Source organism: Electrona antarctica (assembly GCF_951216825.1).
Source record: "Electrona antarctica genome assembly, chromosome: 4".
Classification (NCBI taxonomy): domain Eukaryota; kingdom Metazoa; phylum Chordata; class Actinopteri; order Myctophiformes; family Myctophidae; genus Electrona; species Electrona antarctica.
In genome coordinates this window covers 50,360,382-50,375,929 of record NC_136809.1, presented here as the reverse complement: position 1 = coordinate 50,375,929, position 15,548 = coordinate 50,360,382, and the positions used below count along the sequence as shown (strand labels likewise).

The 15,548-nt window shown below is 43.8% G+C and overlaps 2 protein-coding genes across 4 annotated transcripts in view; both read left to right on the top strand.

Annotated features, from left to right (window-relative positions):
* The window catches only part of rgs12b (regulator of G protein signaling 12b), a 126,476-nt gene extending 120,672 nt beyond the window's left edge, over positions 1-5,804 (top strand). Inside the window, exon 21 of one of the 2 annotated variants that reach the window (XM_079500075.1) lies at positions 3,343-5,804. In XM_079500075.1, the coding sequence (XP_079356201.1) occupies positions 3,343-3,875 (533 nt within the window). In that variant the 3' untranslated portion in view covers positions 3,876-5,804. Of the gene's footprint in view, positions 1-3,339 lie in introns of both variants that reach the window. The other variant, XM_079500074.1, reaches the window with a different exon arrangement.
* Positions 5,805-8,369: 2,565 nt separating this feature from the next.
* Positions 8,370-15,548, top strand: part of dok7b (docking protein 7b) — a 56,726-nt gene continuing 49,547 nt past the window's right edge. For both annotated transcript variants that reach the window (XM_079498535.1, XM_079498534.1), the window contains exons 1-4: positions 8,370-8,470; positions 8,617-8,662; positions 10,286-10,380; positions 14,873-15,023. In XM_079498535.1, the coding sequence (XP_079354661.1) occupies positions 8,417-8,470; positions 8,617-8,662; positions 10,286-10,380; positions 14,873-15,023 (346 nt within the window). In that variant the 5' untranslated portion in view covers positions 8,370-8,416. The remainder of the gene's footprint in view (positions 8,471-8,616; positions 8,663-10,285; positions 10,381-14,872; positions 15,024-15,548) is intronic.

The following is a 15,548-nucleotide window of genomic DNA, read 5'->3' as shown; positions in this document are numbered from 1 at the left end:
GACCTGGATATGAGTCTGTAACTCTGAGAGTGTACAAATGGACCCTAATGGGTCCATTTGGTTCCATTTGTACACTCTCGGAGTTACATTAACAGTGATTTTACAATATAAATTGGGGGTCCCAGAGATAGAAATGCCATGGGGGTCCGTAGACTAATGCATGTCAAACTGGGGGTCCTTGAAATTAAAATGGTTGAAAGTCACTGTTAAAATCCGTAAAAAAAATATTCTATTTTGGGGGTCCTTGGCATATATTTTCAAATGGTGGGTCCACGGGCTAATTAGTGCCAATTTGGGGGTCCTTGACATGAAAAGGTTTGTGAACCACTGGCCTACTGTATATAGGGTTCACATGCTCATTGTAGTATAGAGGAGCATAGGGAGAGAGAATGGTCATAATGGTCACCAATGAGCGCCAAAGTCCTGACGTCACTCGCTCATCCCCTGGTTCTGCCTGGTTCACGGAAGTAATTTCTCTATGGAGAATAACATGGGGTCATTGTAAAATCGTTTCATATAAGCATTATGGTCCAAAAATAAACAAGCTGTCTCGGCGTTATTGTCAGGGAGGTGTCTCTGTATCGTTTGCGACAGTCAGTCACTCATCTATGATACAGGTCTGTTTCTAGGGAAAATGTAACTAATTCAGTAACAATAGCGTTTTCTCTCAGTCAGTTGAATTTCTTCATATCCATATGAGTGAACATGTTTATTTTTCAAACACAGTTCTTACATGAGGCGATCTAAAATCCCCCTATGGGATTACAATGCAAATAAAAGAGTACATGAACCCGTGGATTTGCGCCCTCTATACCGATATTGACGTGAGACTTCGGTGCTCTATTACCAGCCTATATAAGGCAACATGTTCTACATTTCATTATGCTTTAGCATGTGACATGTCAAACTAGGGGGTTTTCATTATTCTGAATCCATTCCAAGCTTTAGTTTTGCACATAAAACCACTCCTTGGGCTAAAAACGGCCATAGCCGTCATCACAAAATAATGTGATGAGGTCAGCACATTTGGGGGAGTGGCCGAATTGTAGCAGATCTACAAGCTCATCGAGCTCACCGAGTGCCCCGCTATACGAGCTTGTAGATCTGCTATTTTTGAAAAATTGTGAAAATGTGGTGCAAATCTTTGAATATATATTCAAAGATTTGAGACGATTTGAGACGTTTTTAACTCAAATCTTTGCTTCGGGGGGGTCCCTGGAACAACATATTTTCAGATGGGGGTCGGCGGCCAAATACATATAATTTTTGGGGTCCTTGACAGGAAATAGTTCGAGAACCACTGACATAGAAACAACTTTTCTGAATACTGTCATGATTTAGAACCTTTTTTTTTTTTTAATCTGCCTCAGGTCAAAAACTTTTTTTTTCCAGCCCTGCTCTCTCGTCTCTCGCTGTACCTAGTCTGTGTCTCACTCATCCAGTAGAGGGCAGCCTACTGTCCATTAATATCACCCTGTGCAGTGCACACACACACACACACACACACACACACACACACACACACACACACACACACACACACACACACACACACACACACACACCGGGCCATGGAAGCCTCTTTTCCCATGATGTCATATACCCAGCAGCCTGCACGGGAATATCTGTCACATCCACTTAGTCTACTGCCTGCCACCCAGCTGTCTGTGTGCACGCGCGGGTGTGTGTGTGTGCGTGTGTGTGCGTGCGTGCGTGTGCGTGTGACAATGTGTCTGTGTGTGGTGCCTGGCTGTCTGTGCTCGAACACAACTCAGTGAGTTGTTGATGTGCCAGTGACCTCAGAACGTTTGGTGCCAACTGTTCATTTGGCCGAAGCTGTGATATCAGACTATAGAAGTGAAACAATAGGAATATATACAGAAGGTGAATCTAATTTATAGCCGACTTCATCATACGACTGTCTGCCGAAAATAACATTTGTTTTATTTCATTCTATCTCAAAAATCTGTTGCGGTCATACGATGCACGCACGCACGAACGCATGCATGTACGTACGTGTACGCCCACATGCATGCATGCACGCACGCACACACACACACACACACACACACACACACACACACACACACACACACACACACACACACGCAGCAGGAGACAAGGATCTCTTCCCAGTGAAGATAATGAATGCCAGTAAATGGACTCCATTCTAGACATCCATCCGTTTTCATCTGCGAATGCGGTGCATTAGCGTGTGTTTTGTGCCTCTGATGGATGCTCCTATGTTGTGTGAATAAAATCGCATGGGGCCAGTGTTGATTTTGACAGCAAATTTTGATTTAGTTTTAGTCATAATAGTCTTTTGAATATAAAATATGTTTTAGTCATATTTTAGTCACCTGAATCTTTTTTCCTTTAGTCTAGTTTTAGTCTAAATCTAAAGTCGCATAAAATGTATGTTGGCGGTGCCTTGGCAGTGTCGTGATGCCTGATATCACACTTCGTTGTGTGCTGAAATTAGCAGATCTACAAGCTCACAACCGTGACACACGTTGCGAGCTTGTAGATGCGACACATTGTAGATCTATTCTCAGAGCATAATAAGCATAAAATGACTTGTCTTTTAGTTCTACTGGATCTCTACTCCACTAGTCCCTCCCTGACATTTTAGTCTAGTCTTTACGTGTTGACAAAATTATATCTAATAGTCATCATAGCTTCGTTTTTATTTCCTTTTATGTCGTTTTCTTCAGTGAAAAAAAGAACATTTCCCGTCAACATCAACACTGCATGGGACTGTTTGTGGTGTTTGCGGTGAAGGTCTTGTTATTGTTCTGTTGAAGCAGCCTCTTGTTCCCCAGGCATTCATTCATTCATTCATTCATTCATTCATTCATTCATTCATTCATGCATTCATTCATTCCTCTGTTAAAGCAGCCTCTTGTTCCCCAGGCAGAGGCATTCATTCATTAATTAATTCACTCACTCACTCACTCGTTAAAAGCAGCCTCTTGCCCATAACAGAGGCATTCATTCACTCACGCACTCACTCATTTATTTCTGGCTCTGTTGAAGCAGCCTCTTGTTCCCATGCAGGCAGAGGCATTCATTCATTCATTCATTCATTCATTCATTCATTCATGTGTTAAAGCAGGCTCTGGTTCCCCAGGCATTCATTCATTCATTCATTCATTCATTCATTCATTCATTCATTCATTCATTCATTCATTCATTCATGTGTTAAAGCAGGCTCTGGTTCCCCAGGCATCCATTCATTCATTCATTCATTCATTCATTCATGCATGTGTTAAAGCAGGCTCTGGTTCCCCAGACAGAGGCATTCATTCACTCACTCACTCATCCATTCCTGTGTCAAAGCAGGCAGAGGCAACAGAGACAGGAGAGGGCGGAGAGAGGGAGGAGGAGGAGGCAGCTTCAGAATGCCCAACAGAAGAACGCCGTTCTTCCCTACCAAAGCCACGCCTCTCCCCCCGCCTCCCGCCCCGCCCCCACGCCCCGCCCCGGCGCCACAGTCGCGGCGCCACAGGTCAAAGTCCCCTTCCTGCGCCCGCGTGGGCCGCGCGGCCCGCAGCCAAGCCCTGGACCTGGACAAGATCGGAGTCGTCTCCTCCGACCCGGAGGAGGATTCCAGGCGCGTGCGGGGGAGCTCTCGCGATTCGGAACTGGACAGGAAGTGGGAGGGCGTGGCCTCTGAACTGCGCTGCCGCGGCAGCAGGATGAGGTCAGCGGTGTACCAGGTGTCGGACCTGCCCTCCCTGGTCACCGGCAAACAGGTCGCCACCACCACCACCACCACCAGGGGGCGGTCTGAGCAGGGTGGGGGGGACCGGGGACGCGGACTGGGTCAAAAGGGTCCAGTTGACCGGAGCAAGTTTAAGGCGACCTTCGTTTGAAAACACGCCATCTTGGAATCTCTACCTCCCTTACTATTAAAGCACCTGCGTTGCGTTTCTCCTGCATTGCCTTTGCTTGCCTTCACTGAGACAGGGTATAAAAGTAGAGAAATGGAAACGCTGCAGGGATCCGTTTAGTGGCTCTTAGATGGGTGCTCTTTGGTGATACAGATACAACCATATAGACAAAAAAGCTATCTTTCTTTCAAGTTGCACTGCTTAATTGAATTCCCAAAGGTGTAAATTGCAGAAGGGAAGGAGGCACTGGAGCAACTCGGACAGTTTAAGCCCTTATTTTATTATCAGGGAGGGTGCAAAGTACAAAAGCGACAACGTTTCGATGTTTCAGTTACATCTTCGTCAGGTCACCAGACTGGCCTGCCATAGGCTAGAGGCGCGGTTGGAAGTCACCAGACTGGCCTGCCATAGGCTAGAGGCGCGGTTGGAAGTCCCTTCTGTGTAAATTGCAGACTCGCAAAGAAAAAAGGAATCCAAGGCACTCCGTCTTTGGTGAAAAGGATTCATACAGTATGGTTTATTGATGAGCAAGGCAATTAAAAAACAGGACCTACACGCTTCGACCAAAAGGTCTTCGTCAGGGTCAGGGTCTCTCTATCTACAGCAGGGGTGGGCAACTGGCGGCCCGGGGGCCGCATGCGGCCCCCACCCTTCACTTAATGCGGCCCTCAGGTTAATGTCAGAATACTGATATAATATTGATTTCAGCTGTTTACAATTCCACAACATGCAAACATGACCCGCTGTAATTACTTCAGTCTAAATTAGTAGCTCATTGCTCAACACAAGTATTAAAGGCATTTGAAATGACGTAAAAATTTTAATTTTCAGGATTCCAATTCAAAAATAGCAAAAATTCAAGATTTCAATTCGAACATGCGACGCGACTGCGACGCGTTTTGAGCTTGTAGATCTGCTATTTTTGCTACGACAGCAATATATGGCCCTAGGGAGTTAGTGTGGAAATATAGTGGCCCTCTCCATCGTCAAAGTTGCCCACATACTTGTAAGGTTACATACTTGTAACCTTACAAGTATGTGGGTTACATACTTGTAAGGGTTACATACTTGTAAGGGTTACATACTTGTAAGGGTTACATACTTGTAAGGGTTCATTTTGTCCCCCCTCATGAACCCAGAGAGTCCCTGGACCACTTTGAGACCTCACATTCTCTACACAGTCATCTACAAGAACAGTGGTTCTCAAACGTTTTAGCTCGAGACCCAAAAGAGAGACGTACAGTACAGTACATTTGTTTTCTAATTTCTTAGATTTTCTTGGGTTAAAAAAATATAATCATTGAATTCGTTTTTAATTCACAAATTCATGAAATACCTAACCTTTTTTTGGGGGGAATGTTTATGAAAATGTTTTGAAATAATACTTAATCAAAATGTAGAAAAAAAAAAAAAAAGGGGGGACCCATAAAAATGTGTCCGCCGCCCACAAAAGGGTCCAGACCCAGTGTTTGGGAACCACTGTTCTCTAGAACACTGCCCACATAGGACCTCTCCTGGACTCCTGCCTGCCTACGTAAAGGACCACTTTACAAATAGACCAGGGATGGGCAACTTTGACGATAGAGAGGGCCACTATATTTCCACACTCACGCCAAAGGGCCACTGCATATACTGTCGTAGCAAAAATAGCCGATCTACAAGCTTGTAGATCGGCTATTTTTGATATATTTGAATCCTGAATAATGTTTTGCTATTTTTTTAATTGGAATCCTGAAAAGTAACCATTTCAAATACATTTAGTTAGTTATGTTAACTTTATGAACTGTTAATATAACTACATTTTGTGTCCACATTGGACACAAAAAGACAATATTTTAATACTAGTCATTAGGTACTTAAAGCGGGAGTTTGGAATTGTAACAGCTGCATTCAATACTATATCAGTGTTCTGATATTAACCTGCGGGCCGCATTAAGTGAAGGTGGGGGCCGCATGTGGCCCCCGGGCCGCCAGTTGCCCACCCCTGAAATAGACAATACATACCTTATCAAAGGACAAAAATACTGTGCAGGGAAAGGTAGAAGCCAGCTGGCTTATTTGGAAATCCTTTCCTGTATGGAAGAGGTCATTAATTTAACAGATTAAAGGTTCAGTAAGAACAATACAAAACACTACAATTTGTCAAAGGGAGCAGCCGTGCGCAATAAAGACATAAAAACACAGACCTTTTCAACCATATATGTTCATATCATTGGTTCTCACTAGTGCTCATTATAAGATGTCACCATTAAACCATTTCTCTTCTCATGCAGTGCTGTGTCTCAGTGGAGGGCAGGTTTTTGCGATACAAATAAAGAGATACATTTAGATTTGTATTATAATGCAACAACGATGGCTTCTTCTACTTCAGCATGCTAACGTTCCAGAGAGAGAAATGCTCTACTACTGTACTGTCCCATTAGCTTGGAATCTCCACGGATGATGTCACTGTGGCAGCGGTGGCCGAACGGTTTGCGGAGCGGTCTTGATACCGGAAGGTCGCCAGTTCGAATCCCCGGACCGGCACGTTAAAATTACCACCACTGAAGTGCCCTTGAGCAAGGCATTGAACCCCTACCATGAAATGTTCTATGAGCAGGGTGTGGCTGTAAACAAGCATCTCGAGCTTAGTCCACTTCCCTGGGTAAACAAAGAACTTTGCTTTACTGGTTGGCAGGTTTCTACACAGACAGCCATCAGTCCAACCCATCTCGGGTCGAGCTTTCGCATCACACTAAAGCCTGATTTACACTTAGCCGTGTGCAGGTGTCATCCACCGGAAATAGCTCTTGTGAGCTTGTACATCTGCTATGTTTGGTGTGGGACACGCCGCTCGCAAAACCACTCCAAGACTCTCTTCATAGGACACTCCTGAAAACTTAATTTTTAAGCTTGTATGTAACAATAATATAGTGTACAGTATGGTTCGATTCACTTAATGCATTATTATATCAATGTCCTGTTAATACAATGTTTTGTTACAGATAAAGGAAGGCTGAGGTATCTTATAGTAGCCTATACTCCGAGACTATGGGATATACCTTTTTTATTTATTTTGGTCTCTCTACGCTGTCATTGCACCGTTTACTAAATGAATGAATTAAAACAAGAAAATAAAATCACTGAATAATTTCAATACTTTTGTGTCTGTTATGCAGGTATTATTCATAATGCAATGGATCACTTGGATTTAGCATACAGCTTGAATATCGTTTGATTCCTCAAATGCATTGTTTTCATTGTGTCTTTGTTATATTGACTAACAATTCAAAAGAAGGCCTATAGGATTAAGTTGAGATTCCACAGATAATCATGTTAAAGGCTTCTGGGATCAGAGGAAAGCTGCCCGGGATCCCTGTCTAAGACCAGGCTGATGAGAGGAAAGCTGCCCTGGATCTGTCTAAGACCAGACTGATCATGAGGAAAGCTGTGCTGGATCCCTGTCTAAGACCAGGCTGATGAGAGGAAAGCTGCCCTGGATCTGTCTAAGACCAGACTGATCATGAGGAAAGCTGCCCTGGATCTGTCTAAGACCAGACTGATCATGAGGAAAGCTGCCCTGGATCCCTGTCTAAGACCAGACTCAAGCCAGCGTTCGTCCAGTTAAGTGAAAGGTACGCCTGTTATGCGAGTTTAATTGAATTATCTCCAATGTAAACGATCATCGCTTGACGCAGGCTGACAACTGCGCTAACCTGGCAGCAGTGGTGCACGGTATCACGAGTACTGTACATGTACACAGGCAGGCCTGTATACTTTACTTGAGTGTTATTTTTTGATACTTTTCCAAGACAAACATTTTTACTTTTACTCAAGTATAGCCTACGTTTCTAGGAAAGCTATAAAGTACTGAATACTTTGAGCTTGTCTGTTTTTCCTTTCTTCCCTAAAATAATGATTTGTTTTGACTGAGCTATACTTTAACCCATTTTGGGCGGGAACCCCTTTTGGTGTTATAATTTAGCTATTGAAAAATAGCAGATCTACAAGCTCATAGCGCGCCACCGAGTGGCGCGCTATGAGCTTGTAGGTCTGCTATTTTTGAAAAATTGTGAAAATATTTATTTCAGAAAACTGGAGGATTTAGAAGATTTTTTATTTATTTCGAGGTCAGGCCTAAATGGGTTAACCTCCTTTATTTACCTTTTCTGTATTTGGGACGGCGGTATATATATATATATATATATACCTCCTTCCCAAATACAAAAAAGGTAACCAAGGATCCGGAAAGCTAGGGGCTAATGACTGGCTGTGTCTCGGCCTCAGCACAGCCTGCTTCTCAGGTCTGTCTGAGGGCCTCTGCTGGCTGGCTGGCTGCTGGGGGTGGCCTGGCCTCTTCAAAAAGCTATTTCCAAAGTGGCCCCTCGGGGAGGACAAACCAGGCGGGCGGGCAGTATCGGCTGTGCAAGAGACACACACGCATACACACACAAACACACACACAGACGCACGCATGCACGCACGCACACACGCGCACACGCGCACACAGCCACACACACAGCTGCTCGGAACCATGACAGAAGATGACGGATACAGTTGTCGTGGAGGGACAAGTCAAGTTTAGAGATGGAAAAAAGGTTTAATTCTCGTTATTGTTGTTAGTTTTTTTTAAAGCCTGTGTATAGTGTGCAGTATATCTCTCTCTCTCTCACACTTTTTTGGGTTTGGCAGCCAGTGGATATGCGTGGTGATTTATTTATTGTTTTCTAATCTTCTAAAACAGTGGAAGAGTCGGTGGGTCGTGCTGCGGAAACCCTCCCCGGTCGCCGGTATGTTGCAAACCGCTTCTATTTTTATATCACCCACCAGTACTTCATAGAGAGAACCAGATCAACTCTGACACACATTCACAACAGGACAAAGAACATTTTAAACTGTTAGTAGATTTACAAATAAATCTTTAATGGGGACTTTGAATTTCTCATTTATCCCGTCAGAGATTGTGGAATTATACTACTAACTGCAACATAATATAATTTGGACACTGGCTATGTGCCACACTGAGGCGAAGCAGGCAAATATCACATAATATCGGCAACATTTTAAACTGTTTGTAGATTTATTTGATTTGATTTCCACAGTAGCATAGAGTAAATATATGTTAGTTCCCTTCCATAGGAAAATGTGACAGATAGTTGTACCGGTGAGGTAAGAAGTTAGAACCTCACCGTTTACATTATACAATTGAATTTATTCACATTCATTTTGACCTGAGATCAGATTCTAAAAATGTCTTCTAAATTTTTCTGAAAAAGCTATGTTTCTATGTCTTCGATTCTCAGAAATAGCAGATCTACAAGCTCATAGCGCGCCACCGAGTGGCGCGCTATGAGCTTGTAGATCTGCTATTTTTCAATAGCTAAAGCATAACCTGATGCTAACACCAAAAGGGGTTCCCGCCCAGAATGGGTACTTTGGGGACTTTGAATTTCTCATTTATCCCGTCAGAGAGTGTGGAATTATACAACTAACTGCAACATAATATCATTTGGACACTGGCTATGTGCCACACTGAGGCGCAGCAGGCAAATATCACATATCAGCACGTGGGGATATTGCACAACACTCCTATTAGACAGAGAGTAGAGTTTAGAGTTAGTGATGCTTGACTCTGGTTATTTGTTCTACGTAACACAAGGCTTGGCATAGCTTGAGATTTGGCCAACCTGAACTATAGCTGTCATGAACTGTGTGCATATAAGCGATGAGCTCACCACAAGCCTTGCATCAGCAATGTTGTAGACCAGTGGCTCTCAACCAAATGTCGATTTAGCAAACAGAAAATAAAGGAAACATAATGAAAATGAAACATAAAAAACTATATATAAAGAAACACCATAAAAAACATAAAAATGTGTCCACGACCCACAAATGGGCCAGTGTTTGGGAAACAGTGGACCAGACAATATGTAATGTGAATTGCATTGTGTGGTGGGCGAGCAAGCACGATGTGAAACAAAGAGTGTGTGTGTGTGTGTGTGTGTGTGTGTGTGTGTGTGTGTGTGTGTGTGTGTGTGTGTGTGTGTGTGTGTGTGTGTGTGTGTGTGTGTGTGTGTGTGTGTGTGTGTGTGTGTGTGCGCGTGCGCGGCACTGCGCGCGCACGTGTGTGAGCACGTCTCGAGTTTATCTTCAGCTGTGCTCATGTATCAGTTCATTGTTTCAGGATTTGTTATGACAGCTGTGCTGTTGTGGACAGACACACACACACACACACACACACACACACACACACACACACACACACACACAGAGAGAATACTTTTTTTTGTTTTTTTCAATACAGGATGTCTGTAGTAAGTTAGTAACTGACACTTTCTCCCATTCCGTCACCTCAAAATACCCCAAGCATGTGGTGACTTTAATGTCCCTCCCTCTCCCTGTGTGTCTGTTAGACTGCCTTTCTCTGCAGGTGTTCAAGGAGAGGAGGAAGAAGAAAGACAAAGAGAGGGGCAGCGGCCATAAGGAGAGGCTCAATGTGACACTGGAGGTATGTCGTCCTCAACCCACCCCACCCCCCTCGAGTACGACATATAGGAGCACAATGGCCAGCCTGACAGTTTTCTGAAAAAGCTATGTTTCTATGTCAGTCGTTGTTCGATTTTTCAAAAATAGCAGATCTACAAGCTCGTAGCGCGCCACTTGGTGGCGCGCTATGAGCTTGTAGATCTGCTATTTTTCAATAGCTAAAGCATAACATAATGCTAACACCAAAAGGGGTTCCCGCCCAAAATGGGTTAATGTCTGTACATTAAATAAATACATGTGATTCCGGCTGGACCCCAGGCTATATCTGCGACGCATTGTTTTACGGCTATTGAAAATAGCCGTAAAAGTACAATATTTGGATCTGAGATGTAGTGGAGTAGCAGTAAATGGTAAATGGTAAATGGTGCATTTATATAGCGCCTTTATCCAAGGCGCTTTACATAGATTGTGCATTACATTCACACACACATTCATACACCGTTTGCGGCGGAAGCCATGCAAGGTACCAACCAGCACATCGGGAGCAATTTGGGGTTCAGTGTCTTGCCCAAGGACACTTCGACATGTAGCCAGGAGGAGCCGGGATTCGAACCGCCGACCCATGGATCATTGGACGACCTGCTCTACCTCTTGAGCCACAGTCGCCCGTACACAGTCGCAAAGTACATATTGGACACACTCAAGTAAAGTACATATACCTAAAAACGTTACTTAAGTACAGTACTTAGCTTTCATGTACTTAGTTACTTTCCACCTCTGATCATTCATTAGCCACCTGGTCTTATATCGAAGTGATCTACTGAGGACCATCGATCGCCTCCTCACTCTTTGCAAGTCTCTTTGCAATAAGAGCTAATTGCTACTGTGCTTCGGTTCAGATTTATTGATATCTTGCTACCGTGAGTGAATTTTTAATAGATGCTACTGGTCTTTGATGTAGTGTTTTGAGGGGATTGGAGAGCCTCTATGTTTTTGATACTTGATTGTTGTCAGCTGGTCTGTCTGCAGTGGTGGAATGTATAACTAAGTACATTTACTCAAGTACTAGTCTGTATTGTTGTGTGTTGACATGTACTGTTTTGTCTATGTTGTCTGTTGTCTATGTATTGTATTCATGTGTTATTGTGCCCGAGGACCCCCCTCTAAAACGAGATGATGCATCTCAAGGGGCTTTCCTTTAAACCATTTTGGGCGGGAACCCCTTTTGGTGTTTTAAACATTGTTATAATTTAGCTATTGAAAAATAGCAGATCTACAAGCTCATAGCGCGCCACCGAGTGGCGCGCTACGAGCTTGTAGGTCTGCTATTTTTGAAAAGTCGTGAAAATGTGGTGCAAATCTTTTGAATATATATATTTCAGAGCGAACATTTTTAACTAAAATATTGGCTTCTGGGGGTTGAGCACCACTGACATAGAAACATGGGTTTTTCAGAAAAATGTTAGGATTTTGAAGCCTTTTTTTTTTTATCGACCTCAGTCCAAAATGGGTTAAACAAATGTATATATGAGCACAAATATGAGCACAAACACACCTCTCAGCCTGCTCCTTTCCACTGCATTGTATTCCATTAGCAAATAAATGAAACAAGCGTGCACAGCGAAATCCTCAGGGTAAACGCTCAGAAATGGATTTATCCATTCTCTTTGTTTTTACAATTCACATAATGTGTTATTCTAATGTGTCCCTAGCGGGTATTATAATGCTCCAATATGTAGGTGTTGCACCTGTTCGTTTCAGGCTGTTTATATTTGCCTGCATATTAGACACGCTCTGATACATCTCAAATGACTCAAAGCTAAGCCCAATACATGTTGGATTCTCTCCTTTTATTGCTTTGAAAAAAAAAAATCTATAATAATAATAATCTTCTTTATTGTCCCAAAGGATATTCATCTTCATATTCATAGATTATCATAGCCATGGTTCACATGACGCTCGTACTTCACGAGCGTCATGGCGCAACTGCCTCCTGTTTTACGCGATCGCTACATTTACAGTCCAAACGTGTATATAAACATTCCGATTTCAAATATAAAGTACTCGCCACATGTGCCACGGGTGTTAGAAATGTGCTGGTACAGCGATTAGCATTGCTGCATGCCGCGTTGTTTAATAAAAAGCATTTTTATCCGAGCTGTTTTTTTGCCATTGGCTTTCAACTACGCGCCCCTATCGTTCGGTAGGAGTGTGGCACTCGGCGTGTTCGATATAGGCACGCTGACCGCACTGCCAATACAGACTAATAGGCGAGTGCGCTCCCGGTGTGCAACTTTGTATTTCCCAAACGAACCCCGTTTGAGAAAAGTAGCCTGGGCGCTCGGATAAAAATGCTTTTTATTAAACAACGCGGGATGCAGCAATGCTAATTGCTGTACCAGCAAATTTCTAACACCCGTGGCACATGTGGTGCCATGGTGAAATCGGAATGTTTATATACACTGTTTGGACTGTAAATGTAGCGATTGCGTAAAACAGGCTGCAGTTGCGCCATGACTGTCATGATAATCATCATGACAGTCATGTTTCAGGGCTAAGATTATCACAGCATTTGTAATAATAGGCTCAATGAACACAGCATAATTAACTCTTACTTCCGGGCGGCGGGCGCCTCCTCTACTTCCTTCACAGGTGTTACAGATGACACTAATGAAGGCTCTGTTCCATTCTCGTCAAACAGAGTCAGCTAGGCTGTAGGCTCACTGGAAACACTCTGCTACACCAGTGGGTCTCAAAGTGTCCTTGAGCTAGAGTTATGGGGTTCCTTGAAATAAAACAAACTTTGAGAACCACTTTACGGCTAACTGGAACAGAGCCTTAATTATTGGTATCATCGGTAACACCTGTGAAGGTAACGCCAGGAAGTAGGAAGAGTTATTCTGAGCTTGCCGAGGTTGGATTATAATGAGGGCCAGTGATGAATGCCAGGTGATCATTTGTTCGTCACCTACTGTCTGTCCCTGTGTTAACTTCAAGGACAAACCTTGAAGTTAACACATATACTGTCAACAAGTAACTCCGGCTGGTGAACAAAACGGTATATTTCTGCCCGGTGGGATTTATCGACGGTGAGTGCAGGAAAGAGTTGGCTCAGGACATGGACGTTGCTGCTGGCATGCTCACCGTTTTTTTGATTGCTTTGTGCTGGATCACTGGTTTGCAACCCTGTCTTTACCAAGGCCCATTATTTATTCAGCATTTGAGCCACGGACCACCGTTTGATGACATTGATTTAACCTCTCTAGATATAAAATAGGGTTTAGTGTATGCAAGACTTGGCGATTTAGTCAATTATAGGAAAAATAATAACGCGTGTGTGTGCGTGCGTGCTTGTGCGTGTATACGTATGCTGTATAAGAAGAGAATTGATACTGTCTGTAGGTATTGGAAAAAATAAATGGAGCACAATTGATTGCTTTTGGGGGATTTTTTTAATTCAACATATAATTTGATATGTATAATGTAGGCTAATTCTGTCTCTATGACTCCACTGAGAAAACCCATTGTTGATGCTCCAACCCCTTTTTTGAGTGGTGTAAACCACTCCTACAACTGGCTTTGTTAGTTTACGTGTCTGTCTGTCTGTTCGTACCAAAAAATGAGCATGGTTGCTATGGTCACCCAGTTCACCCGGGTGTGATTTCATTACGTCAGACCACAGCTGATCAGTCTATATAAGACCTTACACCACTCAGTTCACACGGGTGTGATTTTTCATATACAGTAGCACCAATGTAGTTGAATGTATGCAATCTACGTATGGTAGTGGCAGTGGTGGAATGTATAACTAAGTACATTTACTCAAGTACTAGTCAAGTACTAGTGGCAGCGGTGGCCGAACGGATAGCGGAGCGGTCTTGATACCGGAAGGTCGCCAGTTCGAATCAGCGGTCCGACACGTTAAAATTACCACCGCTGAAGTGCCCTTGAACAAGGCATTGAACCACTACGATGAAATGTGTTCTATGAGCAGGGCCTGGCTGGAAACAAGTTCTTGAGCTTAGCCCAGATACCCTGGGTAAATATAGTAATCATTTCATTTCATTTCTGTACTTAAGTACCATTTTGAGGTATTTCCAATAATTGTACTCCTACTCCACTACATTTCAGAGGCAAATGTTGTGTCTGTTGTTACTCCACTACAATTATTTGAAAACTTTAGTTGCTACTAGCTACTTTGGAGATTTGAATTTGGATTAGAAAACATACCTTGAGCCCCATTGCCGGCGGGGGCAGCGGCTGTCCACCTCTGAACAGAGCTCAGCGGGTCAATGGAGACCCAATTGGTCTCCGGTTCCAACTCTGATGTTGCGGATTTTCCCCCCGGACCCCCCTGGGGTTTAAGAAGTTAACCACTTCAACCCATTTCTGCCATTTGAAAATTCTATTTATTATTCTATATTCTATTTTCAAAAGATTTTGTGCACATTTTGAACTTGTTTTGAAAATGGTTTCACTCTGCAACAATATGTGTGCTTTTGTCTGTCATGCAGGGGATCTGCGGTGTGGAGCCCGGGCCGGGCTACGACGGCGTGGCCTACACCCTGTCCATCCTGTGCCTGGGCTACAGTCTGACCCTGGGCTTCCACAGCCGAGAGGCCCTGGCGGCCTGGGACGCCCGTCTGCGCTACAGTCTGGGAGAAGGTCAGTGCTTTTGCTGCTTTGACCTTTGAAATGTGTTTGTGTGCATGGCCTGGGCCGTGGCTCAGCGGTCCAGGCACCTTTGGCTGGTAATCCAGTCTGGCAGCGTGCCGCGGGTTCGACTCCCGATCTCGACGGCCTGTTACCCCCCCCCCCCCCCCCCCCATCTCTCTCCCCATTTCCTGTCAGCCTAGTGTCTATCCCTAAAAAAATAAAAAATAAAGGTGAAAGCCACAAAAAAAAACATTAAAAAAAAAGAAAATGTGTTTGTGACTTTGTGTGTGTGTGTGTGTGTGTGTGTGTGTGTGTGTGTGGTCGTGGGCGGCAGTAGATCAGGGGCATAGAGTGGCCAGCAGAGCGGCGGCCGGATGGGAACCGCGTGGGTTCCCAGTTTGATCCCATGCTCCCCCAGAGTTGGTGTCGAAGTGCGAGCGAGCGTGTAAACATTATGTCAAAACAGAGATGATGATGACAAATTACCAAGCAGCATGGCTTTAATAAGATTTTTTTGATCTTCATTATCGCTGT